We start from the raw sequence: 20838 nt of genomic DNA on the forward strand, positions 1-20838 counted from the left end.
GAAGCATAGCTAGGGAGTCTCGGGACTTTGGGTTTGTCTGATTTCTGTAACTGCCGTTACCTAAATATTGGAAAATTGCTGACATCGATGCAGAGACTGTCCAGAGCCCTCTAAGTCTTTGTGGACAAAGAGTGACTTATTTAATGAAGCAGCCTCTCTTTCCTGTGATGTGAGATGTTTATTTCTCTTTCCAGTTGTTTAATTATACGTCACCCATTGCAGACTAGGCACCCATAAATATTTGTTGGGTAAATTCTTCTCGATCTGAAGTCTAGTATGTATCTTTGGGGTTGTGTGACTTTTTGGAATAAACTGGATGAAATCGTGGAATTAAAAATTCACTTTTTGCATATACTTTCTCTCCTGCAAGTCATCCAGTTACATCTTGCTTAGTGTTACTAAATACAACTTTCTGAAATTAGCTTTCCATGCAAGAAAACATAGAGGAATGCTATCTTCAGTACAGTAGGCGGATTGCTCAAAGACAGCTGGATGCTGCAGTCTATAAATGATTTGATCAGATCTCTCTCAAGAAGAATTCTTGTAGCAAGACAAGAAAAGGGATTGGTGGAATACAAACAAAAATAGAAAATGAAGGAAGAGGAGAGCGCAAAGGTGAGGCCCACACAGGCCGACTGGATTGCGAGGGCGTGCTGCGTGGGGAGGCTCCGTACCACAACCAGTTCCGTGTACTCAGAAGAGGAGCAAGACGCAAGCGCCTTCCGGAGGGGATTTGGCTCAGCCTCATATTGTAAGAGGAGTTTCTCAGGCAGCACTGGACATGGGTCGCCCTGAATAGTCTTTGCTCCTGAGGACACCATTTGCGGGGTTGATTTGTGTACATACACGGGGCCTCTGGCTGTCTCAGGTGGAACAGATTTGTCACACTTCTTGGCAGGGTTTCCAATGACATGGGCAGAGCCGAGTCATTACGGTGGTAAAGCAGGTTGCATTCCAGAGCTTTGTAATAGTGGGACGAAAACACCGCAGTTTAGAGCTGGACTCAACGCTGCATACAGCAAGGCTGGAGGGCACTCGGGCTAAACTGACCCATGGGGAGTCTTCCTAAAGTCAGGTCTGGGGAACCCAGCATCATCTGGGGGATCGCAGAACCGGCCAGATGTCGGACGCAGGCGTGGGGGATTCTCATGGCAATGCAGACTTGAGGCTGAGTTGAAAAAGGGTGTGGAGAAGCCCAGGGTCTGGTCAGGGAGGGCGTCCTTGGCACTGGGGCCATGAGAAGTGGGTGTCCATGTTCCTAACCAATAATGCCGCATTGTCGCCGCGATCACGTCACATAGCGTGTCCTGTCACCTCTGCCAGGCCATGAGCTGGGATGCCGTGCAAGCCTTTTCGCCACTGTTCTCCTGGCCTGTGCATGCTTAGCCAGCAGCTGCTGCGTAAATAAGCTTGGAAACAAAGACAGTGATGCGGACCCGATGCATTACAAACACACTGCAACAGGAGACGAGGCCTCCGTCCAGCACTGCCACCGACTCTGTTGCCTTTGGCCACATTCTGTGACACAGGAGGGGCCCAGAGCAGCTCAGTCCCCTTGAGACCTGACACCAGCCCCTCCAGAGACCATCCGTTTTCTAGGAGTCACGTGAAAGAAGTAGAAAGAGGTGTAATAAATTGTGATAGATTTTATTTTGCCTAATATATCCCAACAGCATCATTTCAACATGCAATCTATACATAAAATGCATTCAGATTCTCTACATTCTTTTTCATGTAGAGCCTTCAAAATCCAGGGCGTCTCACACCCACAGCATCTCCCCGACTGCTGCATGCTAGTGCTAGACTGTGAGTGATCAGAGAAGCCACTGCATTAAAATACGGGGGTCATTCCCCCTGCAGTGTGTGGGGAGGAGGAGGCAGTGGGGGTCACTCCCCCTGCAGTGTGTGGGGAGGAGGAGGCAGTGGGGTCACTCCCCCTGCAGTGTGTGGGGAGGAGGAGGCAGTGGGGGTCACTCCCCCTGCAGTGTGTGAGGAGGAGGAGGCAGTGGGGGGTCACTCCCCCTGCAGTGTGTGGGGAGGAGGAGGCAGTGGGGGGTCACTCCCCCTGCAGTGTGTGGGGAGGAGGAGGCAGTGGGGGTCACTCCCCCTGCAGTGTGTGAGGAGGAGGAGGCAGTGGGGGGTCACTCCCCCTGCAGTGTGTGGGGAGGAGGAGGCAGTGGGGGGTCACTCCCCCTGCAGTGTGTGAGGAGGAGGAGGCAGTGGGGTCACTCCCCCTGCAGTGTGTGGGGGGGAGGCAGTGGGGTCCCTCCCCCTGCAGTGTGTGGGGAGGAGGTGGACGCAGTAGGGGTCACTCCCCCTGCAGTGTGTGGGGGGGAGGCAGTGGGGGTCATTCCCCCTGCAGTGTGTGGGGAGGAGGTGGACGCAGTAGGGGTCACTCCCCCTGCAGTGTGTGGGGGGGAGGCAGTGGGGTCCCTCCCCCTGCAGTGTGTGGGGAGGAGGTGGACGCAGTAGGGGTCACTCCCCCTGCAGTGTGTGGGGGGGAGGCAGTGGGATCCCTCCCCCTGCAGTGTGTGGGGAGGAGGTGGACGCAGTAGGGGTCACTCCCCCTGCAGTGTGTGGTGAGGTGAAGGCAGTGGAGGGTCACTCCCCCTGCAGTGTGCGGGGAGGAGGAGGCAGGACTGTGCTCGCCCCTCCTCTTCCTGGTTCAGGTCCGGCTCCTGGGACTCAGGGCTGCGCCTCTCGGAAGGGCCGGTCCAGGAGCCCCGCAAGTTACGGGAGAACCAGGCGGGTCCGTGGTCCAGCGAGGCCTGAGATTCAGAAGGGATGAAACGTTCCTCAACGCTTGAACAGCGGCCCCCCCGCCCCTGGGTCTTCCTGCTATTTCCTCCTGTCCCTGGCTCCCACCTCGAGCCACCCCCTCGCGCTCCCCAACGTCCGCTCCTGCGCTGGTCATTGGGGGCAGTGAGAGGAGGCCAGAAGCAGAGGCGATGCCGGCGGGGAGCGGGCGGTGGGGGGGCTTCTGGGAGCAGCGGACCCAGCAGCTGCAGAGCCGAGTGCGGGTGAGTGGGGGAGGGAGGAGGGACCCCCCCTCAGGCTCCACGCGGAAGCCTGGGAGAATCGGGTGGGCTTGAGGCTTTCACTGGATGGTAGCCAGCTTTGGACGCAGAGGTCCCACGTGATCTGTCCCCTCCCGTCTAGGCTTCCAGGACCTAGGGGTGGTGGACCTGCTTTGTCCTCCCACCACTGACCCCCACCTGAGGCCCTGGACTTCCCTGTGACCTCCTCTCCCCTCCCACCCGGGGCCTCCTACCCCCTTTCCCCTCCCCCTCCCACACCGGAGCCTCCCCTCCCCTCCCACCCGGGACCTCCTACCCCCTTTCCCCTCCCCTCCCACCCGGGACCTCCTACCCCCTTTCCCCTCCCCCTCCCACACCGGAGCCTCCTCTCCCCTCCCACCCGGGACCTCCTACCCCCTTTCCCCTCCCCCCTCCCACACCGGAGCCTCCCCTCCCCTCCCACCAGGGACCTCCTACCCCCTTTCCCCTCCCCCCTCCCACCAGGGACCTCCTACCCCCTTTCCCCTCCCCCCTCCCACACCTGAGCCTTCTCTCCCCTCCCATCCGGGGCCTCCTCTCCCACCCGGGGCCTCCCCTCCCCTCCCACCCGGGGCCTCCCCTCCCCTCCCACCCGGGACCTCTTCTCCCCTCCCACCCGGGACCTCTTCTCCCCTCCCACCCGGGACCTCCTCTCCCCTCCCATCGGGGGCCTCCTCTCCCCTCCCACCCGGGGCCTCCTCCCCCCTCCCACCCGGGGCCTCCCCTCCCCTCCCCTCCCACCCGGGGCCTCTTCTCCCCTCCCACCCGGGACCTCTTCTCCCCTCCCACCCGGGGCCTCCTCTCCCCTCCCACCCGGGGCCTCCCCTCCCCTCCCCTCCCCTCCCCTCCCACCCGGGGCCTCCCCTCCCCTCCCACCCGGGACCTCCCCTCCCCTCCCACCCGGGGCCTCCCCTCCCCTCCCGTCCGGGGCCTCCCCTCCCCTCCCGTCCGGGGCCTCCCCTCCCCTCCCGTCCGGGGCCTCCCCTCCCCTCCCGTCCGGGGCCTCCCCTCCCCTCCCGTCCGGGGCCTCCCCTCCCCTCCCGTCCGGGGCCTCCCCTCCCCTCCCGTCCGGGGCCTCCCCTCCCCTCCCGTCCGGGGCCTCCCCTCCCCTCCCGTCCGGGGCCTCCCCTCCCCTCCCGTCCGGGGCCTCCCCTCCCCTCCCGTCCGGGGCCTCCCCTCCCCTCCCGTCCGGGGCCTCCCCTCCCCTCCCGTCCGGGGCCTCCCCTCCCCTCCCGTCCGGGGCCTCCCCTCCCCTCCCGTCCGGGGCCTCCCCTCCCCTCCCGTCCGGGGCCTCCCCTCCCCTCCCGTCCGGGGCCTCCCCTCCCCTCCCGTCCGGGGCCTCCCCTCCCCTCCCGTCCGGGGCCTCCCCTCCCCTCCCGTCCGGGGCCTCCCCTCCCCTCCCGTCCGGGGCCTCCCCTCCCCTCCCGTCCGGGGCCTCCCCTCCCCTCCCGTCCGGGGCCTCCCCTCCCCTCCCACCCGGGACCTCTTCTCCCCTCCCACCCGGGGCCTCCCGTCCCCTCCCACCCGGGGCCTCCCGTCCCCTCCCACCCGGGGCCTCCCCTCCCCTCCCACCCGGGGCCTCCCCTCCCCTCCCACCCGGGGCCTCCCCTCCCCTCCCACCCGGAACCTCCCCTCCCCTCCCACCCGGAGCCTCTTCTCCCCTCCCACCCGGGGCCTCCCGTCCCCTCCCACCCGGGACCTCCCCTCCCCTCCCACCCGGGGCCTCCCGTCCCCTCCCACCCGGGACCTCCCCTCCCCTCCCACCCGGGGCCTCCCGTCCCCTCCCACCCGGGACCTCTTCTCCCCTCCCATCCGGGGCCTCCCGTCCCCCCTCCCGTCCCCTCCCACCCGGGACCTCTTCTCCCCTCCCACCCGGGGCCTCCCGTCCCCTCCCACCCGGGACCTCTTCTCCCCTCCCACCCGGGGCCTCTTCTACCCTCCCACCCGGGACCTCCTCTCCCCTCCCACCCGGGGCCTCTTCTCCCCTCCCACCCGGGGCCTCTTCTCCCCTCCCACCCGGGACCTCCTCTCCCCTCCCACCCGGGGCCTCCTCTCCCCTCCCATCCGGGGCCTCCTCTCCCCTCCCACCCGGGGCCTCCTCTCCCCTCCCACCCGGGGCCTCCTACCCCCTTTCTCCTCTCCCCTCCCACACCAGAGCCTTCTCTCCCCTCCCAACCCGGGCCTCTTCTCTCCTCCCACCCGGGGCCTCCTGTCCACTCCCACCCGGGACCTCCCCTCCCCTCCCACCCGGGGCCTCTTCTCCCCTCCCACCCGGGACCTCTTCTCCCCTCCCACCTGGGGCCTCCTCTCCCCTCCCACCTGGGGCCTCCACGGCTTTTAAAACCGTCTGCTGTGTGCTGTGCACGTGCTGGGAGCACAGTAGTTAAGCCGGGACAGATAAAGTTCTTCTAGTCACTGCCCGCTTGGAGTATACAGTTGACTCCAGGAAGTAGATCAATGAAATAAACACAGAATGATTGTAAAATGCAGAACGCTGGGAAGTGGAGGCGCGTGGTCTTACACATGTTTATAATTCAGCCGTCGCCTAATCTGAGAAATCAAGGATTTCTGCATCGTGCCTGTGCCCGCTGAGCTGAGCTCTGCTGAGATGGGGAGTCCTTCTCTGGCTGGAGGCTGAGGGCAGGAGCTCTCGGTGAGAGGCTGCGGCCAGCAGTGCTGTGAGCTGGGCAGGGGTCAGCGCCGACGGCTGGGGCAGCGCAGGAAGCAGCTACTGCTTGAGGCTGAGAGCACAGCAAGGGGCCGAGTCCGCTGGTCAGGCGGGACCAGTAAGGGATCATCCTTCTTTTGAGGGCACGGAGCCACCGTTGCAGGGATTGTGAGAAGGGTGGGAAGATGAGATTAAATTCCTATTCTGAAAATGTCACATTGTGGAGGGCAGTGGTTCAAGCGCAGTAATGGCCATGGAGGGAAAACACTGCCCGGGGACACCCGGGGTGGCAGGGACCGGAGCTCCGGAAACCTGAGCAAAAAGCACAAAATGGGGAAAACCACCCATGTTTTAATGGAAATTGTGCGAACAGCTGTCAACGAAAAGAGTCAAACTCTGTAAAATATTTGAAGAGATTTATTCGGAGCCAAATATGAGTGACCACGGCCTGTGACACGGCCCTCAGGAGGTCCTGAGAACATGTGCCAAGGTGGTCGGGGCTCAGCTTGGTTTTATACAATTTAGAGAGGCAGGAGACATCAATCAAATACGTTTAAGAAATACATTGGTTCTGCCCAGAAAGGCGGGACAACTCAAAGGGCAGGGGGAGGGCTTCCAGGCTCTAGGTAAATGTAAACATTTTCTGGTTGACAATTGGTTGAGTTTGTCTGAAGACCTGGGATCAGTAGAAAGGAAATGTTCAGGTTAAGATAAAAGATTGTGGAGACCAAAGTTCTTTTGAAGCCTCATAGTGGCTACTCTTAGAGTCAGTAGGTGACAAATGTTTCCTATTTAGATCTTTAAAGGGTGCCAGACTCTAGTTCATTTCTTCAGGATTGGGAGGGCCTGGAAGAAAAAGATCTAACCATGTTAACAGAGATTCTTTACAGATGTACACGTCCCCCAACAAAGGACAGCTTTGCAGGACCATTTCAAAATATGGCAAAGAAACATGCTTTTGGGGTAAAATATTTTGACTTTCTTCCTTGTCTCATAATGTTATGCCCGAGTCAGATTTGGAAAGTAAGTCACAATATATAGGGTTAAATAAAATCCATCTGATAAGAATTTATGATTTGTAGGGCATGACTCCCCAGACCCCTTAGATAGGAATTTGAGTAAGAGTTACAAAAAATCAGAGCATAGTCCTCACAGCATACATCAGATGACAAATACTTATTCAAGAAAGTCTGCTAAAACTCCGTAAGAATAATGGTCATCTGTGGGTTCCTCCTTCCCCCACCCCAGCTCATCTTGACAGAAGCCCCACTCTTGGTGGTTGTGGCCAAGGAGAGAGGGCTCGCTCTCCCCTCAGCTCCCGCCCGAGGGTCCCCTTATCTCACCAGGAGGGACAGATGCCAGCATTTCTCACCCCAGCACCCAGTTGAAGAGGCTAAATTCCTGGTGAGCATGACGGACAGACCCCTTCCTCCAGCCAGTCCTTACTCATCGGATGGGGCTCTAACCCAAGAACAGCGGGCTAAGAAGGCTGGGATCCAATTGCTGTGCCCAGCTCCACTGTAGGACACAGTTCTGTAAAAAGAGGCAAACTGAAAAGACCAGAGAGCAGGGCAGTCCACAGGCAAGAAAAGGTTGCTCTGAAGCTCTTCCCAAAGGAACTGGCTTTATTGGAAACAGCGTGGAGACATTCAAGCCTGAAGGCATGCTCTGAAATGATTGTTCCTCTTAATTAGGAGCAATGAATTGGTCTGTGAGGGCTGCCAGAACAAAGCACCACAGACTGGGGGCTTAAACAACAGAAATTTCTCCCTCACAGTTCTGAGGCCAAGCGTCTGAGCTCAAGGCATTGGCAGGTTTGGTTGCCTCGGAGGCCTTTCTCCTTGGCCTGTGGATGGCCACCTTCTCACTGTGTCCTCACGTGGTCTTTTTTCATCCCTCGTGTCTCTGTATGTGTCCAGATTTCCTCCTCTTTTAAGGACACCAGTCACATTGGAATAGGGCCCACCCCCATGGACTCATTTTAACTTAATCACCTCTTTAAAGGTCCTATCTTCAAACAGAATCGTGTTCTAATACGCTGGGGGTTAGGACTTCAACATATGAATTTGGGGGTAAAGACAAAATTCAGCATATGATCAACAAACTAATTCATAGCCCTGCTAGGTTGCTAAAGAGAACCAAGGTGACACTAAGAAGAGCCCTCGGCTGGGTGCAGTGGCTCACGTCTGTAATCCCAGCACTTTGGGAGGCCAAGGTGGGTGGATCATGAGGTCAAGAGATCGAGATCATCCTGGCCAATATGGTGAAACCCTGTCTCTACTAAAAATACAAAAATTAGTTGGGCATGGCGGCACATACCTGTAGTCCCAGCTACTCGGGAGGCCAAGGCAGGAGAACCACTTGAACCCGGGAGGCAGAGGTTGCAGTGAGCTGAGATCGTGCCATTGCACTCCAGCCTGGTTACAGAGCAAGACTCAGTCTCAAAAAAAAAAAAAAAAAAAAAAAAAAAGCCCTCCTGGAGCTAAAACAAACCTCAGAGACTGGCCTTAAAAAATGTTCACTGCTCCAGTTTAATTGGACCACACATTGAAGAAATGTATGCCCAGGTCATTATTGAAAATCATAGAGCAATCAGTTAGTAATTAATGGAGCTTAACAGGTAGATGTGATGCCGCATAAGGTAGATAGCTTAACAGAGGGATCGAGGAAAGAGACAGCCAATGTCCCCACCAAAACCACCACAACCCAGGGTGGCTGCATGCATGCCCAAGGCTGAGACCTCCAAGGAGCTACCCCAGAGGCTTCACACTGCAGGGGAAATAAGCTTCACTGAAATAGTCTAGCCAAGTGACTCAACAAATAAGCAAAGAACAACAAAACCAAGCGACAGAGGGAAGAGAGGAATCAGCATGTAGTTTGTATACTATTACCTAAAACATCCAATTTTCAATAAAAATGTAGACATGCAAAGACATTCAAAGAAACAGGAAAATGAGACATGAGGAAAACACAGGAAACAAAAGCTGCCTTGTGAGGGCCTAGATTTTTTTTTTTAATTTGACTCTGATTAGCAGGAGGGCCTAGATGTTGAGGAGACAGAGACTTCAAAGCAGCCATTACAGCCATGTTCAAAAAACTAAACAACACTGTGCTCATAGAAGTGAGGGAAACCATGACAATGTCTCATCAAATAAAAAAAAATACAGAGATTGAAATTATTTCTTAATGATAATCCTGGAGCTGAAAATAACTGAAATGGCAAAAAAATATCTGGCAGGGCTCATGAGTAGATTTCAACTGAAAAGTCAGCAAACTTTAAGATAGATTGGTAGAAATTACGTTATCTTAAAAACGGAGATAAAAATAGATTGAAAAAAAGAAATAGAACCTCAGACAAATATGTGAAACCTTTAAGCCCCCCAGCATATGCATAATGAAAGCAAAAGGAGAGAAGAGAGATAAAGGGGCAGAAAAATATTCAGAGAAATAATTGCTGAAAACTTCCCAAATTTGCTTAAAAATGTGAATCTCTCAAGGAAGTTCAATGAATCCCAAAAGTAGGATAAATGCAAAGAGATTCACACTCACACATGTCATAGTACAAATGTTTGAAGCCAACATTAAAATCTTGAAAGCAGAAAGGGTGAACGAGTTGCCGTGTACAAGAGAACCCCAAAGGACTGATGGCTGACTTCTCCTCAGCAATGATGGAAGTCAGAGGGCAGTTGATATGGTTTGGCTGTTTCCCCACCCAAATCTCATCTTGGATTCCCACTGTTGTGGGAGGGACCCGGTGGGAGGTAATTGAATCATGGGAGCAGATATCTTTCCCATGCTGTTCTCATGATAGTGAATGAGTCTCACAAGATCCGATGGTTTTAAAAGGAGGAGTTTTCCTGCACAAGCTCCTTCTGTCTCCCTCTGTCACCGTGTGAGGTGTGGCTCTGCCATGGTTGTGAGGCCCCCCAGCCACGTGGGACTGTAAGTCCAGTAAACCTCTTGCTTTGGTAATTCGCCCAGTTTTGGGTTTGTCTATATTAGCAGCATGAAAATGGACTCATACGGCAGTGGAATGACATGTTCAAAGTGCTGAAAGAAAAAAAAAACTGTCAATCAAGAGTCTTATATCTGGGAAAACTGTCTTTCAAAGATTAAAGCAAAATAAAAGCATTCTTCGAAAAAAAAATCAGAGAGAATTTATTGTGAAAAGGAAATCCCTCAGGCTGAAAGCAAGTGAAACCACAAGGAAACTCAAATCCACAAAGAGCATCAGTAAAGGTAATGATGTAATTATAAAAGACAGTAGACATGTATATTTCTTCGTTTTCCTTCTCATAACTGATTTAAAGAGCAGTTGTATAAGACAGAATGTGTATAATTGTACTGTTGGCCCTGTAACATGTAGAAATGTAATGTATTTGACAAAAATAGCACAAAGGATGTGATGAAGGCAAAGTTTTACTGGAGTCAGGAAAGGACGCCAGTGACTCGAATCCACAGGACCAAATGAAGAGAAACAAACATGGTGAATAAAAAGAGAAATAGAAATTGCATATAAATAAATATGTATCCTCCTTCCTTTTCTCACCTTCTTTAATGAACGTGAAATTATGTAAAGTCATAATTATAACAATGTATTATTATATTTATAATATATATACATATAATGTGTATAACTATAATAATATAAAAGGAAGGGAGAATACACCTAACAACAGGGCTCCTGAACTAGTGAGACAAAAACCAACAGAATGGAAGAGAAATAGGCAATTCAAAAACAAGGATTGCAGACTTCAATACACTACCTTCAATTATGGGTAGACCAACTAGACAGAAAATCAACAAGTAAACAGAAGACTCAAAGAATGCGATAAACTGGACAGACCTAACAGACATCTGTAGAACATGCTACCTAACAACAGAATTGAAAATTCTTAAGTGCGCATTGAACACGCTCCAGGATAAACATGCTAAGTCATAGAACAAGCCTGAATCATATATGATTTATATCCTTTAAATGTATTCAGGCTTGTTCTGGGACCTACCATGTTTATCCTGGAGCATGTTCAGAATCGAGTTAAATTTGAAATTGATGGCAAAAATACATTTGGGAAATTCACAAATATGTGGAAATTAAACGAGATACTCTTAAATAACCAAATGTGTCAAAGAGGAAACCATGAGGAAATAAGGAAGTACTTTGAGATAAATGAAAATGAAGATATCACAGTACAGAAACTTATGGGATGACGCTAAAGCAAGGCTTAGATGGAAATTTATAGATGTAAAAGCCTATATTTTAAAAGGAGACAGATCTCACGTCAACAACCTACTCTTCTACCTTAAGACACCGGACAAGGCATAGCAAACTAGACTCAAACAAGTAGAAGGAAGCAAACAAAAGAGATTAGGACAGGAGCAAATGAAATAGAGAATACAAAAACTACAGAGAAAATCAACACAAGTAATTGGCTCTTTGAAAATATCAATAAAATTGATGAACCTTTAGCTTGACTGACTAAACAGGGTCTCAAATTACTAAAATCAAGGAAAAGAAAGGAGAGGCTGAGGTGGGAGGTTAGGAACCAGCCTGGGCAACATGGTGAGACCCCATCTCTATAAAAAAAAAAAAGGGATTATTATGTTACAGAATATAAAGGATTATAAGAAAACACTATGAACATTGCCAACAAATTAGATGAAATGGTCAAGTTCCTATAAAAACACAAACTACCAAAACTGATTAAAGAAGAAATAGAAAATTTGAATTGAACTGTAATGAGTAGAGAGATCGAATTAGTAACCAAAAACCTCCACAAAGAAAAGTTCAGGCCCAGATGGCATCATTGAATTCTACCCAACACTTAAAGAGGAATTAGCACCAGTCCTTCACAAACTCTTTCAAAATCTAGAAGAGGAGAGAACATTTCCCATTCCATGAGGCCATATTACCCTGAAGCCAGAGCCACAGAAAGATATCATGAGCAGAGAAAACTACAGAGCAGTATCTCTTATAAATAGAGGTGCAGAAGCTCAACAATAGATGAGTAAGCAGAATCCAGCAACATATAAAGAGGATTACACATCATGACCAAGCGCGACCCACTCCAGGAATGCAAAGCAGGTTCAGCATTCAAAAATCGGTTAAGGTAATAGACCATATCAATAAAATAAAGGACAAAACTGCTATGATTCTCTTAATAGACCCAGAAGAAGCATTTGACACAATTTAACACCTCTTCATAATAAAAACACTCAATCGGCCTGGCACAGTGGCTCATGCCTGTAATCCCAGCACTTTGGGAGGCCTAGGTGGGAGGATCACGAGGTCAGGAGATCGAGACCACGGTGAAACCCCGTCTCTACTAAAAATACAAAAAAATTAGCCGGGTGCAGTGGTGGGTGCCTGTAGTCCCAGCTACTCGGGAGGCTGAGGCAGGAGAATGGCATGAACCCGGGAAGCGGAGCTTGCAGTGAGCCGAGATGGCACCACTGCACTCCAGCCTGGGCCACAGACCGAGACTCCGTCTCAAAAAAAAAAAAAAAAAATCAAATAAGAATGGAAGGGAAATTCCCCAACTTGATAAAAGGTATCTGTGAGAGAACTACAGCTAATGTCACAATGCTGAAAGACCGAACACCTCTCCCCGGAGACCAGGAGCAAGACAGACACATCCACTTTCAATACATCTAGTCCACATTGCCCTGAAAGCACTAGTCAGGCAGCTGGGCAGGGAAATCAAAAGGAAATGGCGTCTATGTCAGAAAGGAAGAAGGAAGATGATCTCCGATTTGCAGAAGACATGATCTCATAGACAGAAAATTCTAGGAAATCCACTAAAAAGGGGCCAGGCGCAGTGGCTCATGCCTGTAATCCCAGCACTTTGGGAGGCAGAGGTGGGCGGATCACTTGAGGTCTGGAGTTCGAGACCAGTCTGGCCAACATGGTGAAACCCCATCTCTACAAAAATACAAAAATTAGCCGGGCATGATGGCAGGTACCTGTAACCCCAGCTACTCGGGAGGCTGAAGTGGGAGAATCACTTGAACCCGGGAGGTGGAGGTTGCAGTGAGCCGAGATCACGCCATTACACTCCAGCCTGGGTGACAGAGCGAGACTCCATCTCAAAAAAAAAAAAAAAAAAACAAAACAAAACCCACTAAAAGAAAACTCATTCACAGAAATAAACACATTTGGCAAGGTTGAAGAAGATAAGATCAATATACAAAAAGCAAATGTATTTCTATACTATAGAAATGAACAACTGAAAATGAAATTAAGAAAACAATTCCAGCCAGGCATAGTGGCTCACGCCTGTAATCCTAGCATTCTGGGAGGCTGAAACAGGAGGGTTGCTTGAGGCCAAGAGTTCAAGACCAATTTGGCCAGCATATTAAGACCCTGTCTCTATTTAAAAAAAAAAAAAAAAAAAAAAGGCTGGGCACGGTGGCTCACACTTGTATTCCCAGCACTTTCGGAGGCCGAGGTGGGTGGATCACCTGAGGTCAGAAGTTCGAGACCAGCCTGGCCAACATGGCAAAACCCCATCTCTACTAAAAATACAAAAAATTAGCTGGGCGTGGTGGCGGGTAATCCCAGCTGTAATCCCAGCTACTTGGGAGGCTGAGGCAGGAGAATCGCTTGAACCTGGGAAGTAGAGGTTGCAGTGAGCCAAGATTAGGCCATTGCACTCCAACCCAGGCAACAGAGCAAGACTCTGTCCAAAAAAAAAAAAAAAAAGAGAAAGAAAGAGAAAACAATTTCACTTACAATAGCATCAAAAATATCAAAACATTTCAGAATACCTTTAACCAAAGAAGTATAAGGTATAAGACTTAACAAGACTTTTACACTGAAAATGATGTTCACCATTATTAGCCACCAGGGAAAGACAAATAAAACTGCAGTGTGACACCACTGCTTGCCACAAAGAGGACTATAATAAAAAAGAGAGATAATAACAGGTGTTCGAGAGGAGGTGGAGCAATCGGGATCCTCATGCAGTTGTGTGGGAATGTAAAACTAATGCCGCTGTTACCGGATGGGACGTCTTGACTGTGAGTTGTCCAGGTTCTTGGTGCGTTGAACAAAGAATTGAACAAAAGGTACAGACAAAGCAACAAAAGAAAGAAGCAACAAAAGAAAGAAGCAGCAAAAGAAAAAAGCAACAAAAGAAAAAAGCAACAAAAGCACAGATGTATTGAAAGCGCAGATGTACTGAACCGGAAGTGCACTCCACAGAGTGGGAGCGGCTCAAGCAAGCGGCTCAGGATCCCCAGGTGCAATGTTCTTTAGGGCTTTTCTAAGCGAAAAGAATTTGGTAACACCCTTGGGTGCCCTTTAGAGGCCTGTGACCAATCAGAGGCTGAAGCGGAGATGTAACCCGTGGTCAATCCGAGGCTGACGTGCAAACTTGTCGGTCTTGTTTTCACCGGAGGGAGGCTGTGGCCTGTGTGCCGCCCAGTCCTGCCTGGAAGTAGCTGCACCTGCTGTTCTTTTGCTTATGCCTTCACCCTTGGTTACCCCAATTCCCTATCCTCCTGCCTCACAGCTGCTTTGGAAGACAGTCTAGCAGTTCCTCAAAATGCTAGGTATATGCACCCGAGAGAACTGAAAACATTTCCCCACAAAGCTTGTACGGGAACGTCCTGGCAGCACGACTCTTAATAACCAAAAGGAAGAGGAAACCTCAACGTCCATCAGCTGATGAATGAATAAACAAAATGTTGTACATCCATAAAATGAAATACTATTTGGCAATAAAAAGGAATGAAATTCTGATATTGCTACACATGGTTGAGCCCTGAAAACATGCCGAGTGGAAGCCAGACACGAAGGATCACGTGTTGTGTGATTCTACTTACATGAAATGTCCAGAATCGGCAAATAGAGACAGAAACTAGATCAGTGGTTTCCTGGCACTGGGGTAGGAAGTAATTAGGAGTAATGTCTAAGGGTTTCTTTTGAGGAAGATGAACATATTCTGAGACTCATTGTGGTGAGTTGCACTCAAAGTACACTAAAGCTCACTGAACTGTGCACTTGAGATGAGTAAATTGTCTGGCATGTGATTTGTACCTCAGTCAGCATATGGAAATGTTTTCAATTAATTCCAGAAAGAAGAAGCTGGCAGAGAGTGGTGGTGTCCGCTCCTGCAGTTGTCCATGAAGAGAGGGTGCCCTCTCGGAATTAAGTGGATTGGAGAGGAAATATTCCAGAGATTTCTTTTTAAGAGGTTAAATAGACTGCATATAGCAATGGATAGCGTAGATCAGGGGTCCCCAGCCTCCATGCCATGGACCGGTACTGGTCCGTGTCCTGTTAGGAACGGGGTGCACAGCAGGAGGTGAGCAGGGGCCAGTGAGCATTCCCTCCTGAGCTCCGCCTCTGGCCAGATCAGCAGCGACATTAGAGTCTCAGAGGCATGCGGACCCTCTTGTGAACCGCACGTGCGGGCGATCTAGGTTGCGCGCTCCTTATGAGAATCTAATGCCTGATGACCTGAGGTGGAAGAGTTTCATCCCAAAACCACCCTACCCCCAGACTGTGGACAAACTGTCTTCCATGAAACCAGTCCCTGGTGGCAAAAAGGTTGGGGACCTCTGGTGTAGATGACTCCCAAGGCCTCAGGTCATGTCACCAGTCCCAAAGAGTTTGGAGTTACAAGTAAGATTGTCCTAAACTCATCACAGCTGGTTGTGGGTGTATCAGCAGGCGTAGGGGAGGAGGAGTCCCCAGCAGAGGACTGAACCCCCAGTAGGAGGGGCTGCACCTGAACCCCCTTCTTAAAAAACTGGTGGTTGTCTTTGCAGGAAATTCTCTGGTCGCTGGCTGTCTCCGTGTTCACTGTTGATAGGGTGATATGTCACTGCCCTACGTCAGACCCTCCAGTGCCATCCCATCTGTGTGGGATCAAACCCGGGCTTGCACCTGGCTTGTACACACCCTGGCCATGCCCCAGCCTCCTTCCCACCTCAGCCTCCCTCACCCACTCGCTGGCCTCGCAGGCCTCTGCCCCGTCCTCAACACGCCACGCTCATTCCCAGCTCGGGGCCTTCACACCGGCTGCTTCTGTGACAGCCCTCAGCCCTCCCAGCCGGCCTCTCCGAGTCCCCTTCTGACAAGGAGTGGGAGGGTCCAAGCCCCCAGGTTCGGCTGCCACTGCTGGTCAGGGGCCACACTGGAGGCTGGAGAGGTGGTGGATATGAGCGTGGACGGTGGGAGGGAAGCAGGGCCTGTTGGGGGTGGAGATGGCCTTTCCCCCCTGTCCTGCGGCGGTGGCGTCATCCGAGCCCAGCATCGGTTAGGCATCGCTTAATGGCGGGGTTGTGTTCTGAGAAATGTGTCCTTGGACGACTTTGTCATTGTGGGAACATCGTGGGGTGCATTTCCACGAACTGGGAAGGTCCTGCCTGCTGCTATAGGGTGCAGCCATTGCAGCCAGGCCACAGACCTGTGCAGGGGGGACTGTGCCAAACACGGCGGGTGGCTGTAACACAACAGCGAGGATTTGTGCATCACGACACAGAAAAGCTACAGTAAAAATAAGACACTACCATCTGAAGGGGCCACTGTGAGGTACGAAGGCTGTCGTTGACCAAAGCACAGCTGTGCAGCCCAGGACGGCAGTTCCTCGCCGACGGCCCGTGTGTTTGTGTCTGGTGTACGCTGTGTTCTGATGAAAATGATGGCCGATTAACAGAATTCTCATGTTGTCAGTACGACCAGGTAAGTGCTCTGTTGGTCACTGTCCTTTTTGGATCCTTGGTTGTAGGCCAAAGAAGACAAGATAGCAGAACTGGAAACGGAAAACGCTGTCCTCCTTCTGAAATTGGCAGAGGTAATATTTTTACATGTCCTGCAGGCTGAGTGGAATCGTATCTAGTGGGGAGTGACTTCGTGTTGAAGTCAGCTTTTAGCCCTTGTGGAAGAAATACATTGGGGGTGACTCCCTGGGACCTTTTCTTTTTGCCATCGAGTGAGGTATCAGGGACTCCTCGGTTGCTGTGTGAAGTGTTTTCTTACACTGGATCAAGGTTGAGCTCCAAATTCCTGTGTGTCTCTGTGCTCACAGGTATTTAATGAGTAACAATTCATCAGGAACTCACGCTTTTTCAAAACAGCTCTCTTGAGGTTTAGTGTACCAGGTGGCTGTATCATAAATTTACCCATGTTAAGTGTACAAGTCAACGTTTAGGAAATGTGTAGTTGTGCAACTGACTTAGTCATTTGTGCTGCTATAACAAAATACCTGCGATGGAGACATTTATTAAGAACAGGGATTTATCACTCACAGTTCCGGAGGCTGGAAAATCCAAGACCTGGTGCCGCGGGGCCATTGGTGAGGGCCCTTCTTCCTCACCGATGGTGCCATCTCTGGTGCTGTCCTCGCCTGGCAGGACAGTGGGGAGCACAGAAGGCCTGCGCCAGTTCCCTCCAGTCCATCCACGAGGCACGGGTCCGCCCCCAAAGGCCCCGCTTCTCAACGCCACCACATCGAGGGTTAAGCTTCCATGTGAATTTTGGAGGTGGCGCATTCAAACCGCAGCAGCTACCATCACCACAAGCCAGGTGCCCAGCGTCTCCATCGCCCCCAAGGCTCCACAAGCCAGGTGCCCAGCCTTCACCCCGAAGGCCCTCCGCCGGCATGTTTCCACCCCTTCCCACACCCCGTTGTTCCAGGAAGCCGCTCTTCTGGTAACTCGAGTGATCCATCATCCCGGGATCAGCCCCAGAACACTTGAACGATGCTACGCATATCATCTGTCTGCCTCACCAAAGAAAAACGTCTCTGGAAGATGACTCCGCTCAGTTTTTCTCGCAGGTTTGTTCTCGGAATTTAAAAGGAAGGGAGCACAAAGGGAGAACGTCTTTGGCACACACGGACTCAGGTGTTTCTTTTCTACCGTTTGCTGTTGCTACTTGGGTTAGGCTGAGAAGCGGCCGCGGAAAGAAAGCAGGCCTGAGTCCCTGGACGCTTCTCATCAGGACGTGAACTGGTTTGCAGATATGGCTAAATTAAGACTCAGAATGGGAGAGTGTCCTGGGTTATCCTGGTGGGCTCTAAATGCCACCGTGAGTGAGTGTCCTTACAGGAGGGAGGCAGAGGAGTTTCCACACAGAGAGGCCACATGGGGATGGAGGAAGGGAGCATTCCAGATGTGACCGTGTGTACTGGGCAATACAACCGCAGGCCAAGGACTGTAAGCAGAGCCAGAGTCGGGAGGAGGCAGGAGGGGCCCTCCCCTGGAGCCTTCTGAGGGAGGCCCGGCCACACCTTGGGTTTGGACTTCTGGCCTCCAGAACCATGAGACGAAAAGTTTCTGTTGGAAGCCCCCAGTTTCCCGTAATTTGTAACGGTGGAAATAGGAAACTATTGTGTTCTCATCTTTAAATTATTACCCCTTTAGAATTCTTGGAATCTTCGCAGAATCAGGGCCAAGTGGGCTTCCACTCTTCTTGACTGTCCTTAAATAACCCTGTTGAATTTCGTTGGGAAAAAAATGCAGTTGCACAAAATTTGCAAATTAATTAAGGGATATTCATACTACTTCTGAAATGAAGTGAATATTTTCTGCGTTCATTTTTAAGCTCGTTCTTTCCTGGGGCGTTGAGGCCCGGGTGTGAGTGCATTATCATGCCCTTCCTAGGCATTGAAGACACAGGCGGCAACACCGAGGCCCAGAGAGGTGAAAAACGTTCCCACATTCACAATGACAAAAAGCTGTGGGACCGAGCATCAAATCTCGTCACCCAATTCCAGGCCACATTGTTCTCTGGGAGTGCACGGTGTCATTCTACATAATGAAAACAGTTGGAAATTGTAACCCCGTCCAGCCTGAGGGCCTCACAGCATTTTGTGGCTTTATTAGAAGGGTCAAGACTCTTGGTCAACAAGGTCTCAAGGAGCCCGAGGTGTTGCTGCTCTACAGTCACACTCCAGTCTCCATCTTTGGCCAGGAACACAGGTCCTTCCATGGAGGAGGGACCTCAGACCCCTGCACGTGAGTGCCTGAGAGTGTCTGAGATTGCAGAGGTAACCCCTCGGCATCACATTCCACCAAAGCCTTCTCCAGCGGAACCTGGACGGCCCGTGCTCAGGGTCCCTCAGGATGAGTGGCTCTCCAGGACGTCACAGCCTCTGTGGCGCCAGCAGCCAGTCGAGCAGTGGCCGTCAGTGTGGCCTCTGACCCCCAAAGTGAGTTGAGGAGAGGCTGTCGGTGTGGCCGCCGACCCCAAAGTGAGTCGAGGAGCGGCTGTCGGTGTGGCCGCCGAGCCCCAAAGTGAGTCGAGGAGCGGCTGTCGGTGTGGCCGCTGACCCCAAAGTGCACGCCCAGGCTTCCCATTTGGGTCTGGTCCAGAGCCTGGTGCTGTCCACCACGCACTGTCGGTGAGGGCGCTGCCCAAGCCCACCGACTTTTCCAGTATCATTTAGATGAGCTTTTTAAAGGATCTTTTTTAACATGTAAGATCATTAGGCACACAGTATGAAATGCAGCCGTGGAGCCCTGGCGTCTGCAATGTGAGCCCCTTGTGGTGGTTCTAGTCACTGGAAGGCGGATCTCCACGTGGTGGCCCTGCCTGCTGCCTCCCCCAGGCCAGCATGTTCCACTGCCACGCAGACCACGGCCTTGGTGTGTGATGTGCTTGGCGTCAAGGGCCCTGCAATGAAACGGCTTTTCCACTGGGACTCCTGGGGCGGGACGCAGATGGAGCACCATCCACCACATGCACCTTGCAGATCTGGCGGCTGCACAGGCCTCCAGGTCCTCCTGGTCCTCCCGGCCTCTCACCCTCCCCAAAGTGGAGCTTCCTGCCCGTGACTCATGCTCCTGCTTCCCATGTCACCCTCACCTAAGACAAGTCCCGAGTCCCTTGCTCAACAGGTGGTGACTTTATTTCCATCCAACTCCATCCCTCAGCACCCCCAGCGCAATCCGGCCTCCCTGTGCCCACGCAGGCTCGCTCCCCCGTCTTTCTGTTGCCCACGGCCAAATCCCCCAAAGCCCAGGGCAGCCCCACGTTGAGCGCAGGCCATCCTGGCGCCATGGACTTTCTCGGAATTGCCGTTCCACTCCCGGTGAGTCCCGGAGGCTTTGGAACACGGCTTCTAACGCGCAGGGTGATGATTTCTAACACTCATGTGCGTGGTATTTCTTTCTTCCCCAGAGAGGATCTGAGCCTTTGGGGGCCGGGGACTGAATTTTGCTGCAGCCTCTTCTTTAGTCAGATGAGGGTGGGAGAGCATTCCCGGGCCCCCCCTCAGGCCCCACGGATCCCCCGGGCGCTCTTGGCGGCCTCTTCACCCCCCGGGGCTCTCAGGAGCCTCCCTCTTCTGCAGTTCTCTGTTAACACCTTTCCACTTCTGAGGAGCTTCACACGGAGAATACAATCGCACCCCCCTCCGCGGCCGTCTTTGCTCCACAGTTAGTTTAGGTGACTTTGCAGCCTCCCTGCCCAGCTGGGCCCGGCTCGCCCCCGTCCCTCTGCTCCTGAGGCACTGAGCTTGGCCGTCTCTGTGCCAGGACTCGGGCCTGGGCTTAGCTCCCCGGAGGCACCGTAGGCAGCGCGCGACCCGGAGCTCACACGCGGGCATCGCCGAGTCACACGTGGGCATCGCCGGCCTCACACGCAGCCCCTCTTCCAGGACGTTCTGCCTCCCCGCACCTGGCCGGGACCCTCAGGCTCAGCCCTGGGGAGGCCTCCCCGACGGCTCCTGTGGCTTCGTGCCCCGGGCGCCCCTGGCTCGCCTGGAGTTGCCCCCATCGTGTTCCCTGCTGCAGTGAGTCCCATGCAGGGGAGGTGTCTTCTCTCACGTGGGCAGGTGCACCCGGGACCATCAGCAACCAGTCTCTCCTCAGAGGAAAGAGGAGAGGTTCAGCTCTCCTCTGCTTCAGCTTCGAGGTTTTAAGACTTCAAATTGTCTTTGATTATTTTCTTTGCAATAGTACAAGGGAAAGATTGAAAAGAGTCGCAGTGAGGCCACTCGGATTTCCACCCTGTACAACAAACAGCAGCGTCTGCAGAGAAACACACGCTCAGCCTTGAGCCAGCTGGGTCTTGTCATTCAGGTAAAAACAGCTTCACCAGAAGCCAGAGTTTTAACTGATGCAGGGAATGTTTATGTTTGTTTCTGGTGAAATGGCTTAAAT

At 52.4% G+C, this 20838-nt stretch overlaps 2 protein-coding genes across 9 annotated transcripts in view; one reads left to right on the top strand and one right to left on the bottom strand.

Annotated features, from left to right (window-relative positions):
- Positions 1-1003: 1003 nt before the first annotated feature.
- On the bottom strand, positions 1004-2914 carry LOC103891039 (SUMO-interacting motif-containing protein 1). Its single transcript, XM_063725302.1, is given in 7 exon segments — positions 1004-1227; positions 1841-1928; positions 2013-2140; positions 2264-2422; positions 2425-2516; positions 2549-2598; positions 2735-2914. Coding segments are annotated over 7 exon segments (921 nt in total).
- The window catches only part of KIF25 (kinesin family member 25), a 71290-nt gene continuing 53246 nt past the window's right edge, over positions 2795-20838 (top strand). For 3 of the 8 annotated variants that reach the window (XM_054558481.2, XM_054558484.2, XM_054558487.2), the window contains exons 1-3: positions 2881-3020; positions 16461-16526; positions 20635-20757. In XM_054558481.2, the coding sequence (XP_054414456.2) occupies positions 2949-3020; positions 16461-16526; positions 20635-20757 (261 nt within the window). In that variant the 5' untranslated portion in view covers positions 2881-2948. Of the gene's footprint in view, positions 3021-16460; positions 16527-20634; positions 20758-20838 lie in introns of all 8 variants that reach the window. The other 5 variants (XM_054558482.2, XM_054558486.2, XM_054558480.2 and 2 more) reach the window with 4 other exon arrangements.

The sequence above is a fragment of the Pongo abelii genome, chromosome 5 (genome assembly GCF_028885655.2).
Source record: "Pongo abelii isolate AG06213 chromosome 5, NHGRI_mPonAbe1-v2.0_pri, whole genome shotgun sequence".
In the NCBI taxonomy this organism is placed as follows: Eukaryota; Metazoa; Chordata; class Mammalia; order Primates; family Hominidae; genus Pongo; species Pongo abelii.